Source organism: Triticum aestivum, chromosome 7B, assembly GCF_018294505.1.
Source record: "Triticum aestivum cultivar Chinese Spring chromosome 7B, IWGSC CS RefSeq v2.1, whole genome shotgun sequence".
NCBI classification, from domain to species: domain Eukaryota; kingdom Viridiplantae; phylum Streptophyta; class Magnoliopsida; order Poales; family Poaceae; genus Triticum; species Triticum aestivum.
In genome coordinates, this window is record NC_057813.1 from 50,174,163 (window position 1) to 50,192,478 (window position 18,316).

Consider the following 18,316-nt stretch of genomic DNA (forward strand, 5'->3'; position numbering starts at 1 on the left):
CTCCCTCAGTCACCTCCTCAACTTTGTCTCCACCGGCCACCTCCTCTTCGGCCACCTCATCTTCTTCCACCCCCTCTTCTTCGGCCACCTCCGAGTGATCCCAAATTGAATCATAATTGAGATCATCTAGCCCCATCATAGCCGAGGACTCCAAAGACGCCCAGAATTCAGCCATGTTCATCTCCACACTACGACAACAAAACGAACAAACTCCATCATCATTAGCCACCAACAATCACCGCCAAATTCGTTGGCCAAAATGCAAAAGATGATTTTCTTTACCTTGTTGCCATTTCCTCGAGCACTTGGCGGCCGTGACCCTTCTAGTTGGTTGCGCTGACTGGACGTTCCAGAGCAATGGCCGTAGGGGTGGCCGAAGACATTGCATGAGGCATCGAACATGGATGGGGCATAAGAGTGGCATTCTGCTTCTTCGCGGCCCTCTCGGCAAGGGCCGATGCCGCAGACGTCGATTTTCTAGCTCTCTTGGCACCGGCGGGAGCGGCAGGAGGGTGGTCGGCCGTCACCGGAGAGGCAGTCGCCACCCCGGCGGCCTTTGGCGCGGTTGGAGCCGGTGCTTGTGACCGGTGGAGCTTTTTCATCCACATCCTCTTTTTCGGCACAGGCGACGGCCCGGGGGTAGTTTTCTACGGCAGCAAGCTGGCGGGGTGACGGAAGGGCGGCAGCGGTGGGAAGGCCGGAGCCGCGAGGGGCGGGAGAAAGAGACACACAACTTTTACTCGGTCGCACAAGCGCCGAGTATATTTAGATGGCTTTGAGGGATAGTTTGGCTGGGAAGTAAAAGTTGTAATCCCTTATAGATTCTAGGAGTTTGGCTAGGTGCAAAATAGAGGAGTAAAACAGAAATTTTACTCCTCTAGAGTTTTAGAGGATCAACTAGAGTTGGCCTTAGATTGCAACTAGTGGTTGGGGCCCGCCATTGCGGGCCGTTTGAGAGGAAGCTATGCACACATCACCATCATGCCAAAATCTGAAGAAAAAAAATTCTTGCATCACATGGACATCACAACCATCTTAAAAGGAAAACGAAAAAGCTTAGAAAAACTTCTCTCGAAAAAAAACCTCTCTGCCATTTAAAAAAACTTTCTCACCGTGACCAACCAGCATGCGCCACATGGCGTAGCTGGTTGGCCACCATTCTAACGCCTTTTAATTGGTTTAATAGTTCGACAGATACTCTTTTCCAATGGCAGATTTTCAGTTGAACATGCTTGCAGCCGCCATGTTGCTAGGTGTAGCAAACAAAGCGTTTTGGAAAAAAAATATAACTAAATTTCCATCAGAAAACAATTTTGGGTCTTGCCAGCAACCCAGCCGATGCATGTGTTAGGTAGCGGCACCCTTCGCAGTATCTTTTCCCCCGGGAACTTCTTCAGACCAGCGTTCACACAGGACGAAAATCAATCAAAAGATGAACAAGCAATTAACTAACAAAAATCAAGAGAAACCAATACTCTCAGCGCTGTGCTATCATCGCCAGGGAAGAAAAGAAAGAACAAGAACAACACAAGGACGTGCAGATAACTTAAACGTGTGGTGCTCGGCATCAGCCGTCACATGGCCGGCCGGGTACATGCACATCAAACCATCATCAAAGGAGCATGCATGCACCATGCACGACCCCCATAAACCAACCCGGCCGTCACGATCCACAGCCAAAGATGACCACTCCCATGTCCCCGCTCCTCCATCAGATGATCAGACCAAAACTACGTACGTACAACGTGTAGGCTTCCCGCTGCTGCATGCCCGCACTCGCACTGGCACTGCCACAGCGATGGCGTTTGATGATGTTCATGTTCCTGTGCGCCCACAGACCCCACAGTGGCGCTGCGGCTGGGATCGGCCAAGATCTCGTACTGCAGAGAGGGATAGTATCTCGTCTCCCCCCTCTGAACGTTCTCTGAGGCCGAATCCTGACGACGCATCCACCCCGGCCCGGCCGATCGATTCCCCCGTATCCGGCCGCAGCGCGCGGTAGGGGCCGCCGCGCCGCCGTGCGGCCACGTAGTACCCCTCGAAAATCCCCACGCGCTCGGGCGGATCGACCACGGGCGTCCGGCCGCGGCGTCGATCGGCTCCGGCGCAGTACGTACCGACGCCGACGATATGACCGGTGAGAGGCGCCGACATCCGCCTGCGGCTCGCACTGTGCGGCCGGGTGGCTCGTCCTTTCGGGAGTGACGGGCGGGAATCTCGGTTCAGCAGTGGCGAACGAACCACCGAGACTGTGCGTGCGCTCAGGATCGTGATCGAAACTGTGCTGCTGCTGCTGCGGCAGAGAATCGGCCTATCGATCGGCAGTAAATTTTCGCTGTGTACGACGATTTGGATATGGGGATAGATGTCGTATACTGTGCCTGTGCGGCAATTCGGTCAGACTAGGTGCACGTCCTTTAATTGTTCATTCACTTCTTGTGGTAGCATAGCATAGCATGTGCTGCCATGTCGCGGGCTTATCAGGATACGCGAGGTCCCTACATGGCTACGCTATCTAATTCTCGTGAGGTTCATGCCTAGTACTTGGCTACTTAGGCCAACTCCACCGCGCGACCCCATTTTGTCCCGGCCCGTCCGTTTGAGGTAAAACGAACAAACCGGACGGCCCAGCGCGCGGGACAAACGGATTTTTGTCTGTTTTGTGTCCGCTTTCGACCCATCCGCGGCCCAAGTTTGCGCCGCCTTTGGGGTGAAACGAACGCCACGCGGACGCGCCGGCCGTCTGCGCGTGCCCTCCCCTGGCCCTCCCTTGGCCCGCCCGTCGGTGGCACAGAACGGGCCTTTTTCTATCAGCCCCCCTTCCTCCCTCCGGCCGCATCCCACCCCACTCTTCTCCACTCTTTCACACTCTTCCCCTCGTCACCCGCCGCCGCCGCCGCTGCCATTGCGGCCGTACAACACGGACGCGCGCTCGCCCAACCCCTTCCCCCTAGTCGCCGCCGAGCTACCCAACCACGGCCACCTGGTTTGCGCACCCGCCGGCCGGATTTAGGGTGGATCCGGTCGGTCGTGAGCTCGCCCGGCTGTGGGAGGCCGGGCCGTGCCATGGACTGGCCGGGCACCTCGCCAGAAGGCCCTGGCAGGGCCGCAAGGCCACATGCAGGCAGTGGCTCGTCCTCTAGCCACTCGGATCTGCACCGTCGGTGGTCCGCCGGCAGATACGTGAATGGCGGCCAGCCGGGCTCGGTGCTTGCCCAAAAGCTCGTTGGCGCACCGTTGCCCTTCATCAAGTGCGACCACTGCCCAAGGATGGTCGTGCGGCGCGTGTCTACAACACCGGAGTATCCCGGTGGGTGTTCATCAAGTGCTTAAACGATGGGGTACATGCTCTTTTTAGCTTCGGTTTATGCTCTCGGATTAGATTAGTTGTGCTAACTTTAAGTTTTATTGTGTAGAATAGATGCAAGTTTGGGTATTGGGAAGAAGAGTACATCGATATATTGATAGAGCGAAATCTAGTACATGTTCGTGCACTTTTAGCTAGCCTAGAGGTTGTAGATGAGACAAGTGCACTTGTTGCTAGATTAGAGGCTAGGCACGATACTACATGTGAGAAAGCAACATCGACTTCTGGCTTGAAGAAGAAAGGAGGGTGCAACGTCGAGCCTCCTCCACAGATCAACAACGAGTGCATCGAGAAGGCCCTAACCCAACTCAAGGAAGCAGTTATAGAAGTTGGGTATCTTCTCAAATGTATTCTTGTCGTTCTTATTTTCTTTGGCCTTGCTTTACTAGTCAAAATGTGATGGTGTATTGTCATATACCAAAAATGAATGATGAAAAAAAGTTTAAGGACTTGCAAAGAAATATGCACACAGACAAGATGCGGCCGGGATGCGTCCGCGCGCTGGACGCACGGCCACCGCATCCCGGAAACTGCCCGGACACGACCCCATTGCCCTACCCAAACGGACAGAATCCGAACAAAACGGACGTCCGTTTGGGGTCGCGCGGTGGAGTTGGCCTCATGGCAGATCATAATATATGCTGTGGTGTAGGTTTACGCTTGTGTGATGTGTTTGTAGGCCAACTGCCCGCTGGTTGCAAAACATGATTGAACGGATGAGTGAATGACAAAAGAAGTATATATCAGATCATAATATATGCTGTTGTGTAGGTTTACGCTTTTGTGATGTGTTTGTTGGCAACCAACTGCCGCTGCAAAATATGACTGCCTGAATGAATGGCTATTCAAAATTGGATCCAACGGGTACATTCGACGATTTTTCTCTACTATATTTTTCGGGGATCTATGTTATGCACTATTTTTTTACTAAATTTTCTCTCGACTTTTCATTACACTATTTTTCACTATTGTGTATTCTATAGTTTACGATGATGCCTATTGTAAATTGCTACTTTATTTTCTCTTAGTTAGTGTTGCACTTTTTTAATAATATCTACTGCATTTTTCTACCACATTTGTCGCCGATTGTTCAGATCCAACAGGATATATCAGATGAGTTCTTCCTCCACTGTGTTTTTTCGCGGGATATATCATATTTTTACACCACCAAGTGATGCATTTCCAGACCAACTAGAGATGATATCCGCGCATAGTTACAGGAATTATTTATAATTATTTCAATTATATTTGCTCATATGAAACATTAGTATTTGGATTAACAATGTGAGTATTTTTTAAACTAAAATACATATAATTTGCATTTGGTTATTATATAGTTGCAAGATACTTATTAAAATTACAGTAGCATGTGTGGCGTGTGCTAAGGTGTGCATTTTTTCATGCATTGTGACATGGTGAGTTGTCATAGCTGCATGTTGAGAAAATCAGAGTTGGTGCGGATCAACTATTTAAGTATACTAGAGGATACCCCGCGCGTTGTTACAAGAATTAGTTGACAAAATTTTGGGTTGATAACATGAGTCCAAAAATTAAAAATACATATGACCTGTTACATTTGATTGTGTATATAATAGTTGTAACATGTTTATTGAATATAAGTCGAATACTTGAATGTAAGACATTTTTTCATGCATGGTTAAATGTTGTGATGGGTTTTTTTCCACGCATGATTGCATGTTGAGGCGGGCCTTATCCTATTTATAGTTGTACGGTGAGGTGGCATGGTTGTATGTTGAGATAAATAAGTTAGTGGGGATGACTCTCTTAGGTATATATAGGACACCAGATGATACCCCTTGCGTTGCCCTAGGAATAGGTTGCAATATAGTTTAATGGGATTTGATTCTATAAACATGAATATCTGAGTTAAATACAATACTGCATACTACATCTGATCACCTCATATGTGTCCTCAACTACCGGTTGAAATGGAGTTGGAAAAAAGCATGCGCATTATGGCGGGAATTGGTTGCCATATACTTTCATGATACTCCCTCTGTCCTATAAGAGCGTTTTGAAAAAAATGCTCTTATATTATGGGACTGATGGAGTATTTGATAATTTAGATAATGAATAGTTGGATGAATAATATGAGAACTAAAAATAAAAAATAAATATACATTATTGAGGTGGGCCTTTCCCATGCATATCTGCATGTTGAGGTGGGTCTTTTTTCATGCATGTTTTCATGATGATGCGGCATATGTGCATATTGAAAGAAATATGTTAGTAGAGGGCCAAAGGCTAGCTGTTTATATAAAGATATATGATGAGTATGGAATTTTGGATTATTGTGTATCACACTTCTTAACCAATGTGTGATGTATTTACTGAACTAATGTGCATTGCAAATTTTGTACTACATTTCCTTTGAGCTTTTTAGTGCACTATTTTACCATTGCAGATTGTATTTTCTGTACCAATGTGTATTGCATTTTTCTACTGTATCTCCTTAGTTTTAAACTGCACTTTAAACAAAATGTCTACTCCATGTTTTATACTGCACTGGTTGCAGGTAGTGTAGAATCTTCTGTCGGTTTTGTAGCGCACTTTTTGACTGTTGTCTATGGAACTCTCTGACAATTGGGTAATCTTATTGTCGACCGTGTTGGCAGGAGTTTCCTTATAAAACCACTAGAAAAATAAAATGAACGGAACAACGGACTTAAAAGCTGTAAAAATAATGAAGAAAGAAGATACTCCCTCATTCCATAATGTAGTGCACCCGCGCATCCCGAGATCTAAGTTTGACCGTAAATTTAACCAACAAGAGCAACTGCGGCGGGAGCAAAAATTATATCACTGAATTCGTCTCGAAATACGAATGTCTGTGTGTGTCTCTCGGATATGCTCATAGTGGTGAGTGTGAGTGTCTGTGTGCAATTGTGTTTCTCAAGTAATAATAAAAATAGTTGCCAAAAGGTAAACATGTGGCAAGGTTCCATCCAATCACTTTTTTTACAGGAAAATCCTACCACCTTATCAAGTGACAAGACCCAGCTGCGCTGCTGACTAGGAAGGCTACTATTGGAAGCTTGGAACCCCCACATGGATCCGCGGTCGCCACTTGCCATGAGCCTCGAAGACAAGCAGGCACACACCGCAACCAACCAGTGCTGCCCATGTCATGCCCTCCAGGACATGACAGCACCCTCCTGAGCCCGAGCCTCCCATGAAAACCAACCCTGGCCGACCACTGGCCGTCGTCCGATCAGCAGCATAGATACGCCCCAGCTGCCACCACGGGACGACGCCTCCTTCGTCCAAGCCGGCATCATGCCCCTGATCTCCCGAGGATCGACGCCACGCACCGCGGATTCCCACGCGCTCAGCCACTTGTAACACGCAGTGGGAGCGGCCCGGCCGGCCGACGCTGGCACACGCAGGCACACCACACCACGGCGCGCCCATCGGCGAGGTCGAGCATGCATGCATGCATGCGCCCAAGCCGCGACGGGACGAGCGGCCGGGGAGATCGCGCCCTGGATACGGTGCGTTGCACAAGGAAACACACACATCATCGATGACACACGCACCACACACTCACCCAGGCCCAGATTTGGCAGGTGCGCGCGCAAGCGAACATGACCATCGACCATATGCATGAATCTTGACGTTTGCATAATCTTTTGGGGGATAATAAAGTCCTAAAATGCTAGCCTTCCCATCTGCGTGTGCTCCTCCCAAGGCGCAGGCTCTGCCCGTCCCAAGGCCTCCATGCCATCGCCATGGATGGTGCCAAAAATCAAAAACAGATGCAAATGTAGCAGCCCAATGAGGCTGCAGATTTCCACCTTCTAGCTAGGCACTGCAGTTTGCAACTTGTTTGCCCTGTGATCCCAGTGCAAGTAGGACGATGCTATGTGTGTGAGTGTGTGTCTGACTGTCTACGTACCGATCGATATTTTTGGCAGATCTCCTAGTAGCTGTGAGCCTCTGATCCTGTGATGTCATGGGAAATTCATTGGGCTCGGTAGTCAAACCTATGGGAAATTCATTGAGTACGCACAGTTTGCAGATCAGTGTGTGTCATGAGGGCATCTGCGGGCTACTTAATTTGGGTTCTTGTGGGGAATCCAAAGCTCTGAACTAATCATGTACTGGTTATAAAAAAAATTGTCTGCTTACCTACCATATGCTGATCTAACATGGATTGGACTTGTATGTGAGGCTAGTTAACTAGGCCTAAACTACCCTAGAACCTCATCATTAACTTGTTCGTCAATGGATCGGGTGGATGTATTTTACTTGGAGGGAAATGTGACGTATGGGACCTGGTCAATAGGGGCTCCCTCATAGTCTACCGGAATATTATTGGCACTAGTTCCTGACTTCTAGGTATACTCTAGATCATATGGTGTACTCTAGCTTACATGGGATATATTGATTTGTTACTCATCTGTCAAGAAATATGTGTCCTGATAGAACATGCGAGCAGATCTTTTTTGTATGTTTCCGATTTCAAAAGTATTTACATCGGCCACTTGTTCTTTTTTCAAAGAAAACTTTAGGGAGAGTCCCAAATTCGCATCCTATGAGACATCCACCGCCAACTAAGCAAGATAGGTTCCTCGTTGATCACTTGTAGAAGATACCATTAAATATGTCTAAATATGTGTACATTTTTTTAGTTAGATTATCGCATATACCTCGGCGCGATTCAAGTCGCCAGGGGTTGTATCTGGCCACGTATATTAAAAAAAAACAAAAGAAGTCCGAACACTTTTATAGTATACTGTCCCGAATATGTACCAATTGTCCCAAATCAGACACAAATCAACGGTCACAATCAATCCCAATGCCGAATAAAGCTTCGGAAACCTAAATTTAAATAAACAACCTTTCTCATATTTTCTAACAAGTATTTCTTATTAATTGCTCCCCCAATATAGTAGGCATGCCCCCATTTGATTACTCTCTCTGCTAAAATGGACCATGCAGTTGACAACTTGCAATCAAACTACTCTAATATCCATAACTAACCAGTAAAAGCATTTAAATAGACAAAATTATGTAACTATATCATCGCAGAAATAGTTTCATAATAAAAAATGTAATATTTTACTATGCATTCCTACAAACAATAATGGCTAGCCAAATTTGTCTATTAATAAATCCGCAAAATTTAGAACTCGGCTATTTTGAGTCAAAGAAAGTTTTAATTATACTCATTTTCAAATTATCAAGGTGTGGTTGTTGAATCTTGATATCTTTAAATTTACTAGCCATAGACAAATTTATGAAACATATAGTGCTAGCAAACCGATTTGGCAAACATGATCATCATAATTCACCGAACTCATGCAAAGGTTAGGAGGTACTTCCTCTGTCTCAAAATAAGTGACTCAACTTTATACCAACTTTGTACTTATAACCTTCCTTTTGTACCATTTGCTCTAAACTAGCTGGTCGAGAATACGAGAGCAAGCTAGACGACCAAGCGAGAGCACACCGGTGCTTCCAGGAGTTTCGACCATTTCCGTTTTGGTGTTTCTAAGTTCTACTTGATGAAGGTGGGCCAGGGATGACATACACACAGACGGTGACCCACCGAGAGGCCGTTCAAAACAGGCCGCGAACTGAATTTCCTCCTTCCTCCCATCTCTATTTATAGGGCCCAAAAGCTCACACACACCACACTAATCACCATCACCATCGTCTTCTCCACGCCCCGACCCCGAGACACGCTAGCGTGCAGCGCCGAGGCAGCTGGTTCCACTCTCACCGAGCAAGCGAAGAGCTCCTTCCTGAAAGTGAAATGGCGCGGCCACAGCAGCGGTACCGCGGCGTGCGGCAGCGCCACTGGGGCTCCTGGGTCTCCGAGATCCGCCACCCCCTCCTGTACGTCGTCGTCGTCCAAAGCCTTGGTGGTTGCTCTGGATCGATCGATTTTCTTGGCGTGGCCTGACCATGGCGGTTTTCTTTCTTGCAGCAAGACGAGGATCTGGCTGGGCACCTTCGAGACGGCGGAGGACGCGGCTCGCGCCTACGACGAGGCGGCGCGCATCATGTGCGGTCCGCGCGTGCGCACCAACTTCCCCGATAACGACGCCGCCCCGTCGTCGTCGTTCCTCTCCCCGGCGCTGGTCGCCAAGCTCCACCGCTTCAACGTGGTGTGCGGCTCGCAGGCTGGGCAGCACCAGGACAAGGACGCCTCGTCGTCCGTGGAGCCGCGCGCGCCGCCGACGCCGTTCGCCGGCTACACGGGCAATGCCAGCGCGCCGTCGGCGGCGGCCTCGGCGGCCGGGTGGAGCGGGGGGTTCCTGGAGGAGCAGTACGTGGAGCAGATGATCGAGGAGCTGCTGGATTCCAACTTCTCCATGGAGATCTCCTACTAGCTCCGCCTCCGCACATGCTCTGTTCCCGTGCCTTGCGCTTGCTCTGCTTCCGCTCCATTTCTCTGTCTCTCCGTGTGTGTGTGTGGGTCTGTTTTTAGTTTAGCATAAGCTGTGTCGGGAAGAACTCGAGGTTAGTATGGTCATCACCCGAGGTCTCCAACAGCTTTGTGTATACAGTAGCTTCGTTAGAGCACATTTCTTCATTCTTGTATTACTATTGATGTCTTGAGTCTTGATGATGCCCTAATCAGTGTCCTCTGTTTCGATCTTCATCTTAAGCCCTGTTGACACATTTTCTTTGACAGAGAGCTTTCACTCTGGCATTTCCCAATTTTGCGAACCAATTTTCACTCTGGCTAGCCTTTGCACATGGTTAATTAGAAAATTTTAGCACACATAACTCATCAACCACAAACTAAGCTCACCTTGTTCAGCGAACAGTTTTGTACTCTTTTAAGTACGTGTTTTCTTCGGGCGAATCTCCCATTTAAGTACGGCAATGGACATACATTTTTCATTTGCAAAAGGAACAAAATACACACTTTTCATAGTACATAAATGCTTCATGTACTCCCTCCATCCATGTTTATTAGACCCCCTCATATTTTGGGTCAAACTTCCACCATCTCTATGACTAACAAAATATAAGATACATGCTACAAAAAGTATACTGTTGAATTTGTATTCAAAATATAGTTCCCTCATATAATTTTTTATGGCATATAGTTTATCTTTTTAGTATAAGTTATGGTCAAAATTATGGTCAAAATTGGAGGACCCAAAATAAAAGGATCCCAATAAACCCTCCCTCATGGAGTACTGTGTATTACTAGAAGGGCCAAGTTAAACAAGATTACAAGTTATTCTTCCCAACCATTCCTCTCCCAACCCTAAGAGAGACCATCTCAGGATGCGCATCTCCACAACTTCTTCTCTGCTAGTGGGTCATCACCCTGTCCTCCTGTGGCTCTGCTTATGTGGGAGTGCAAGGATGACTCGATCTACCGGGTGGACTTGTAGATTTCATGGATTTGTTCTTTTAATTAGGTAGGTCGATATTGCCCGCTGCATCGACCCTTCTGGCATGGTAGTGGCGACGCCAAATGAAGTCTACTCCAGCCGCATGTCATTGGTCATGGAGGTGGCATTGGCTCCTCGTTCAATTGAAGGGGGGATGAGGAGCACGTTGGCCCCGTCGACCCAGCTGCCTCCTCGTCCGGGTGAGCGACAGCGTCGCTGTCGCGGCCCAACAGAAAGGGGAGGTGGAGCCCGAGGACCCAGTCCTCACAGTGCTCGAGCTCACCACCCTCCAAGCTCACAATGAGGCGTGAATCATCTTTCTGCACTCACCAACGAGGAGGAGCAGTGGCAGCTCATGGCTGCTGCACGTGAGTCGGACCCCTACGCCTCGATGGAGGATATTTCGACGTGGGGGAGGAGGATGATGACCAACGTGAAGGGCGGCGACTAGACATCGCACACCACCTAGTAATGTAGGTAGTCTAGGTAGCAATGTCACTCGAGTAGCGGCATTGCTTATTTTAAATGTCGTTTAACAACATTTGAAGTTGCTAATTATATGTAAGGCTGCCCGTAACGAGAGTATCATGCCAACAAGGCAATTTTAATAAGGTGTCATATAATTAAATTAAGAAAAAGAGGGCTAAGTATGATATAGCGTATCATAATAAATGATATAATACATACATTTTGCATATTAATAAATAAAGCCACCTATGATACTCCCTCCGTCCGAAAACTCCCTCCGTTCGAAAATACTTGTCATCAAAATGGATAAAAAGGGATGTATCTGGAACTAAAATACGTCTAGATACATCTTCTTTTATTCATTTTGATGACAAGTATTTCCGGACGGAGAAAGTATTTATCTATGATATTATGCATTACAGAGGTAATATCATATGCATGATTTATGATACTACGAGCAGCCTAATGCGACGGATATTGACCACCATTATAGCTTCATTATATTTCTATTAATTTATCATGATGAAACATGCACTTGGTATGTATCATCTGAACTTATATTGCCCCTGCATTTTTGAATAAAATAATAGATAATCCAAAAAAAATGAAGGGCACATTACGAAGGCTCTTCGTACACCTGTCGCGGCTTCTATATTCATACGGAGCGTTTCATAGGATGAATGGCGATCATAGATATGAGGAATCTGATCGAGTTGCTCCGACTAGCTGAAGTCCTGAAGATGCAAACAACATTGCACGACGCAGTACATATCCCGCGTATCAGCCGAGACTTATTAGCCATGAAGTGGTGGTACGAACAAGCCGACCTCTCGCCCCGCGAGCAGACCAAATTGCAGAGTGCTACACGGCTACGAATCTCGGCACCCGACGTACGCAGCAGGTGCGAGCACTTATGACCTGACCTGCGTGCGGAGCAGAGCACAGGGGCGACACGCGCTGGGTACGCACCCTGTACTACCCAGCACTGAACAAGCCGGATTCGCTCGCTCGCTCGCTGCGCCATTGGCAGCGGCCGATCCGTGGATCAGAAAATCTCGGTCGATTCAGGTAGGTAGGTGCCGGGGTAATTGCCGGGCCTCTGCGCCCGCGCGCGTCACCGATGACATTGGCGCTGACGGCGGCCGAGCAGCCGAGGGAGAACTGGTCTGGGTCTGCATTGGTTTGGTGCATACAGTCTTCTCGTGCTCGTCGTGTCATGTGGCAGGCACATGCACGCGCCCGCCCGGCCCTGGTCTGGAGGACCGGAGACGGAGAAGAACCGAGTATGGCAAGGGGAGGGGAACGAGAGCGGAGGGAGGGCCGAGTCCACTCACGTCAGCTGCTGCGTTTCTCCACCCTCGTGCGGCGCTGCAGCCTGCAGCTGGGGCATGCACATGGAGGCCGGACGTCGCGCGCCCCGACCGATGTGTTGTGTGGACACGGTAGTCCGTTCAGAAATCAGAACATCGTGTTGAAATCTCGGCGTTTGGTGGGGTTGAAATGGGTGAGGCTATCTGTCAGTCGACTGACACCAAAAACGGGTCAGTCAATTGGCAAAAAAAAAAATCAACTAACAAGGCATAGGAAAATGACTGACACAAAATAGGGGCCAGTCAACAAAGCCCAACAACGCAGAAAAACTTCTGAGTATGTTGTTTCTGCCATCTGCATTCAGCCCAAAATCTAACGCACTACACAACATCCATCTAACGCACAGCACTAGGTCTTCTTCCTTCCTTTCCCTTCCTCGACATCGCACGACTCAACCGCTGCCATGGACGCTGGAACAAACCTCAGATCTGTTCTGACCTCTCTGTAGTTCTTCTGCTCACATTTCTTCCTTCCAAAGTCCTTCTCCAGTCGGCCAAACATCCACTACAGAAAAACTGGAAAAGTGGATGAGTTCTCATTTTTCACAGATCTGTCAAGAAGGACAAAACGGAGAAAAGAAAAAAGGGGAGAGAAGAACCTGCTTCAGGTGCCAGAACTAGGTTGTTAAAGCAGAATACCACCCAGAAAATCAAAAAATTATATAAACAATGCGTGCCAGAACTACGTAGTTATGTACTTATTTATCTATAGCTATAGCAGAACACCTCCCAAAAATCAAAAAATTATATACAAAAATGAGTGACAGAACTATGTAGTTATGTACTTACTTATCTACAGCTATAGCATAACACCACCCAGAAATCAAAAAATTATACCTAAAATTGCGTGCCAGAGCGCCTACCTTTGATTTTTTTTTTCATTGAAACATCTGGCAGATATAAAAAATTACACTAGTTGAATTTAAAAAACTCTGTTGAAACAAGTATATTCAGACAACTAAACTTCCTCCTATGGAATATGCTGGTGTAATATATGCATGGATGTAGTTGGGTGAACTTTGTTAAAATTGTTGCAAAACTACAGTTACAAGAATACACCACCCAGATATCATAAACTTATATAGAATGCATGCACAAAAGGTTAAACCAGAACTATTTAGTTCTCTAGTTGTTTATCTACAGTTAAACCAGAACACCTCCTAGAAATCAGAAATTTATATGAAAAATTGCTTGCTCAAAATTAAACCACACTATGAAGTTACGTAGTTTTGAAGCTACAGTCAAACCAGAACACCTCCCAGATATCATAAAACAAAAAAAAATGCATACACAAAAAAAACCCTACAAAAATACGATACTTATTACACAAGTGCAAATTAAGTGTAGTTCAAAACTTGCAGTTCTTGTGCGTGAACCAACAAAGGAAAAAATAAAGTATAGGACCTGAATTTTCTACTGCCAAACTACAAGAACTTTTAGATTTCAACTACAATTTTCAGACATAAATTCATTGTGCTAACTGAATTACCACTTTGAGCCAAATGTACAAGCACAAGACAATTTGCAGCAAGGATATTATCACAATACAACTCCAGATTACAATTTGCAACACGGAGACTTGAAGAGAACCTCCATCATAATACAACTCCAGATTACAATTTGCATCCTCATCAAACAAAAATTGCACACATTTTACAACGGCAAAAAATGCACAAACCATCATTATGAGTACAGGAAACTAATACCTAAAATGCACAAACCTTCATTATGAGGCAATATACTAGTGCGTACTAAATACCTACAATGACAAACTTGCATCCTCGTCATACTTAAATTGCACACATTTTATATAAAAACCTCCATCATAATACAAACTACAATTAAAAGTTGCACAGTCATAATTCTAAACTTGCAGACTAAGTACAACAGCATAAAAATATTCTAACATCAAAAGCATCAGGATCTACTTACGCAAAATTGTAAAAATTGCACACATTCTACAACTGAAAAATATCCATAAAAAGCCTATGATATATCCTAGTTATAGAAATACAGAAATAAAGAACGTATAACTACACATTAGTGATTGCGAGCAGGTATAATGATATACACAAAAAGGAATTCAATCTACATGAAAAATAACATAATATATAACTCAATCCTTAATTTTACTTATACTAGTGAGGATTCATCAAATATCAACTGGGATATTGGCATTGAAGACAACATATATACATTCACATCTAAAAAAAATAAAATCAACCTATATAAGATACTTGCATGACCATCATACTGAAATTACACAGAATTTAGAACAGCAAAAGAGAAGATTTATGATAGACTACGTTAGTAACTACTAGGATATACTAAATGCCTAAAAAAATGCACACAATTCAGTATGAGTTCAAACAGCCTAATTCCTAAAAATCAAAAAAGCTGCAATTACAAACTAGCATACTCGCTGAACTAAAAATGCACACATTAAACAAAAGCAAGAAGACTAAAAGTAGCCTACAATATACAGTGTATTATATCAAAAAAGATACAAATACAGTAGTAAACTCATTCAATTTAATTCAGCCTTGATGATAAAATATATACATTCACACAATTAGGATAGACACAGCCCATACTTGCACAAGCTTCATGAGAGCAGTGGAGAAACACACAGACTGGAAAGTAGAGAATTAAAGACTTCTTGCACACATTTTATATGCACACAACCGTACTTGATAGGAATTCATGAGAGCACTCAAAAAGCATACATACTGATATGTACATAGTTAAAGATTTCTTGTAAAAGAAAATATAAAGTACAACTCACCATCCTCCTAAAGCAGTCCTCATCAAGCAGAACATCGAAAACTTCAGGAACTTCTTGATTTGCCGCAAATGGTACACAAGGGGCACCCAGGCAATGACAAATGGGGCAAACCATGTCTACAGGGGAAAGAAAACAACAAAAATATTGAATAAAAAAAGAAAAAAATTACATAATTAAACAAAAGAGAATAAACAGGAAGGACAACCTAAATTGACTATAGGAAATAAACACTCTCAAATCTGATTATAAACTCACAGAAAAAGAATTCACTAAATCTAAATTGGAAACTTACAAAAAATAAATAATGTATAACTACACACTAGTGATTGCGAGCAGGTATATTGATATAAACAATAAGGAATTCAATCTACATGAAAAATAACATAATATATAACTCAGTTCTTAATTTTACTAATACTAGTGTGGATTCATCAAATATCAACTGGGATATATATATATATATATATAGACACACACATTCACATCTTAAAAAAAATCAAATCAACATATATAAGATACTTGCATGTTCATCGTACTGAAATTACACAGAATTTAGAACAGCAAAAATAAGATTCATGATAGACTACATTAGTAACTATCTAGGATATACTAAATGCCTAAAAAAATGCACACAATTGAGTATGAGTACAAACAGCCTAATTCCTAAAAATAAAAAAAGCTACAATTACAAACTTGCATACTCATTGTACAAAAAATGCACACATTAAACAAAAGCAAGAACACTAAAACTAGCCTACAATATACAGTGTAATATATCAAAAAAGCTATAGATGCAGTAGTAAAATCATTGAATTTAAATCAGCCTTGATGATAAATATATATACATTCACATAATTAGGATAGACACAGCCCAAAAAAAAAAACCTGCCTAATCTTTACTAAATGTTAACATATTACATCTCCCGAAAACCTAAACTTCCAGAAATTCCTCATCAAGCAAAAGTGTAAGAAAAAAAATCATTGACACCATAGCAACGGCAGATCCTACAGCAACCAAAACACCCGACTGTGAAGACCTGCAAACACCATAAAAAACACAGAGAAGCACCCAGGTGAGCAGATCTAGCAAAGTTAGGCGCATGAGGGGACTAAAGAGAAAAGAGCAAGATGAACTAAGGCAAAGGATGCAGCAGACAAAAATACCTGGAAAAAAAATAAGATGCCAGGAAATCCAATCCAACAGCAACCAAACCGCCCGATTAGAAACACCTGCAAGCACCAAAGATAACCATGGAGAAGCACCTAAGTTAGCAGATCTATTAAAGAAACAAGAAGCTCCAGCATATAAAGGAGCAGATTAAGCAGAGGGAGAAGACCTAGCAACAAACCCCAAGAACCCTAGCTCATGACAGGAAGAGGAAGAACAGAAGCCATGGACTGAAGCAGTAGGAGCAGATGAGGCAGTGGGAGAAGATCTAGCAACTAACCCCACGAACCCCAGCTCGCGACAGGAAGAGGATGAGTAGAGGACATTGACTGAAACAGAGAGAGGAGCGAGTGACTGACAGAAGATGAGGAGGAAGAGGATAAGATGAGAGGGGCAGCGACTATCCACGTTCCGCAGAAATGGGCCGGGCTTTCTTAATGAGTGGGCACGAGATGGCCACCACCCGCCAGCTCCACGAGCCCAGCAAAAAACGAGCCAACTGACGCAAAACACACACCAGTCGATCCTGCAAAGGCTCAAAATAACAGCACAAAGCACCGCTGGGAAAAAAAGAAAGCACGCATCTCAAAGGAAGATCCAAAGGAACAGAATTCGACTAACGCAACTCAGCTGACTGAAAAGTAGCTAAATCGGGTTGAAATAATGAAAGCCTTTTGCAAAAAAACAAAAGAAAAACAAAACAACATAAGCCCATAAGTTATGGGGCCGTGGGGACCGGATCAATATGCGACCCTATCCTAAAGGAACTCGAAGGTCCCACCAAGGATAGAAGCGCATATTAAAGACGCTTTTGCAAGGTGGATATCGTTACATCGTACCATTACATAATAGTTGGGGATACATACAAGAGGCATACAATGCCACATGAATACAACAACATCACAATACATACGAGCAACATCCGACTATGGATGAACACAAACAGAAACTCAAACGACATCCACCCTGCTAGCCCAGGCTGCCGATCAGGAACCTATCCCCTGATCGAAGAAGAAGCAGAAGAAGAAATCCAAAACAAGTAACATCGCTCTCGCGTCAAGATTATCGCATAACCTGTACCTGCAACCGTTGTTGTAATGTGAGCCACGGGGACTCAGCAATCCCATTACCATGGGTATCAAGACTAGCAAAGCTTAAAGGGAATGGAATGGTTAAGTGGTGAGGTTGCAGCAGTGACTAAGCATAATATGATGGCTAACATACGCAAATAAGAGCGAGAAGAGAAGCAAGCGGAACAATCGAGAAGTTAGAAGTGATCAAGAAGTGATCCTGAAACTACTTACGTTCATACATAACCCAAAACCGTGTTCACTTCCCGGACTCCGCCAAAAAGAGACCATCACGGCTACACACGCGGTTGATGCGTTTTAATTCGAATCTGGTGTCAAGTTCTCTACAACCGGACATTAACAAATTCCCATCTACCACATAACCGCAGGCACAGCTTTCGAAAGTTTAAACCCTGCAGGGGTGTCCCAACTTAGCCCATCACAAGTTCTCACGGTCAATGAAGGATATTCCTTCTCCCAGGAAGACCCGATTAGACTCGAAATCCCGGTTACAAGACATTTCGACAATTGTAAAACAAGACCAGCAAAGCTGCCCGATGTGCCAACAAATCCCGATAGGAGTCGCACGTACCTCGTTCTCAGGGCACATCGGATAAGTCAAGCTACGAGTAAAACCATCCCTCAAGTTTCCCCGAGGTGGCCCCACAGGCTGCTCGGTTCGGACCAACACTCGAAGGAGCACTGGCCC

General features: G+C 45.0%; 2 protein-coding genes across 18 annotated transcripts; one reads left to right on the top strand and one right to left on the bottom strand.

The window, feature by feature from the left end:
- Nucleotides 1-9,015: 9,015 nt before the first annotated feature.
- On the top strand, nucleotides 9,016-10,009 carry LOC123162903 (ethylene-responsive transcription factor ERF003). Its single transcript, XM_044580659.1, has 2 exons — nucleotides 9,016-9,229; nucleotides 9,321-10,009. Exons 1-2 carry the CDS (start codon nucleotides 9,147-9,149, stop codon nucleotides 9,724-9,726), a joined length of 489 nt encoding a protein of 162 aa, XP_044436594.1. The 5' UTR covers nucleotides 9,016-9,146; the 3' UTR covers nucleotides 9,727-10,009.
- Nucleotides 10,010-12,664: 2,655 nt separating this feature from the next.
- LOC123162904 (uncharacterized) lies at nucleotides 12,665-16,967 on the bottom strand. 17 transcript variants are annotated; one of them, XR_006481545.1, is made up of 5 exons: nucleotides 16,707-16,964; nucleotides 16,534-16,599; nucleotides 16,358-16,406; nucleotides 15,370-15,485; nucleotides 12,665-13,089 (listed from the first exon to the last, which is right to left on the bottom strand). XR_006481545.1 is itself a non-coding variant. In XM_044580660.1 (4 exons), exons 1-4 carry the CDS (start codon nucleotides 16,861-16,863, stop codon nucleotides 12,934-12,936), a joined length of 384 nt encoding a protein of 127 aa, XP_044436595.1. In that variant the 5' UTR covers nucleotides 16,864-16,954; the 3' UTR covers nucleotides 12,665-12,933. The 17 variants fall into 17 exon arrangements, 3 of the variants coding, with proteins under 3 accessions (XP_044436595.1, XP_044436596.1, XP_044436597.1); XR_006481540.1 differs by having other exon boundaries at nucleotides 12,665-13,100; XR_006481546.1 differs by having other exon boundaries at nucleotides 16,288-16,406.
- Between the last annotated feature and the right edge of the window lie 1,349 nt (nucleotides 16,968-18,316).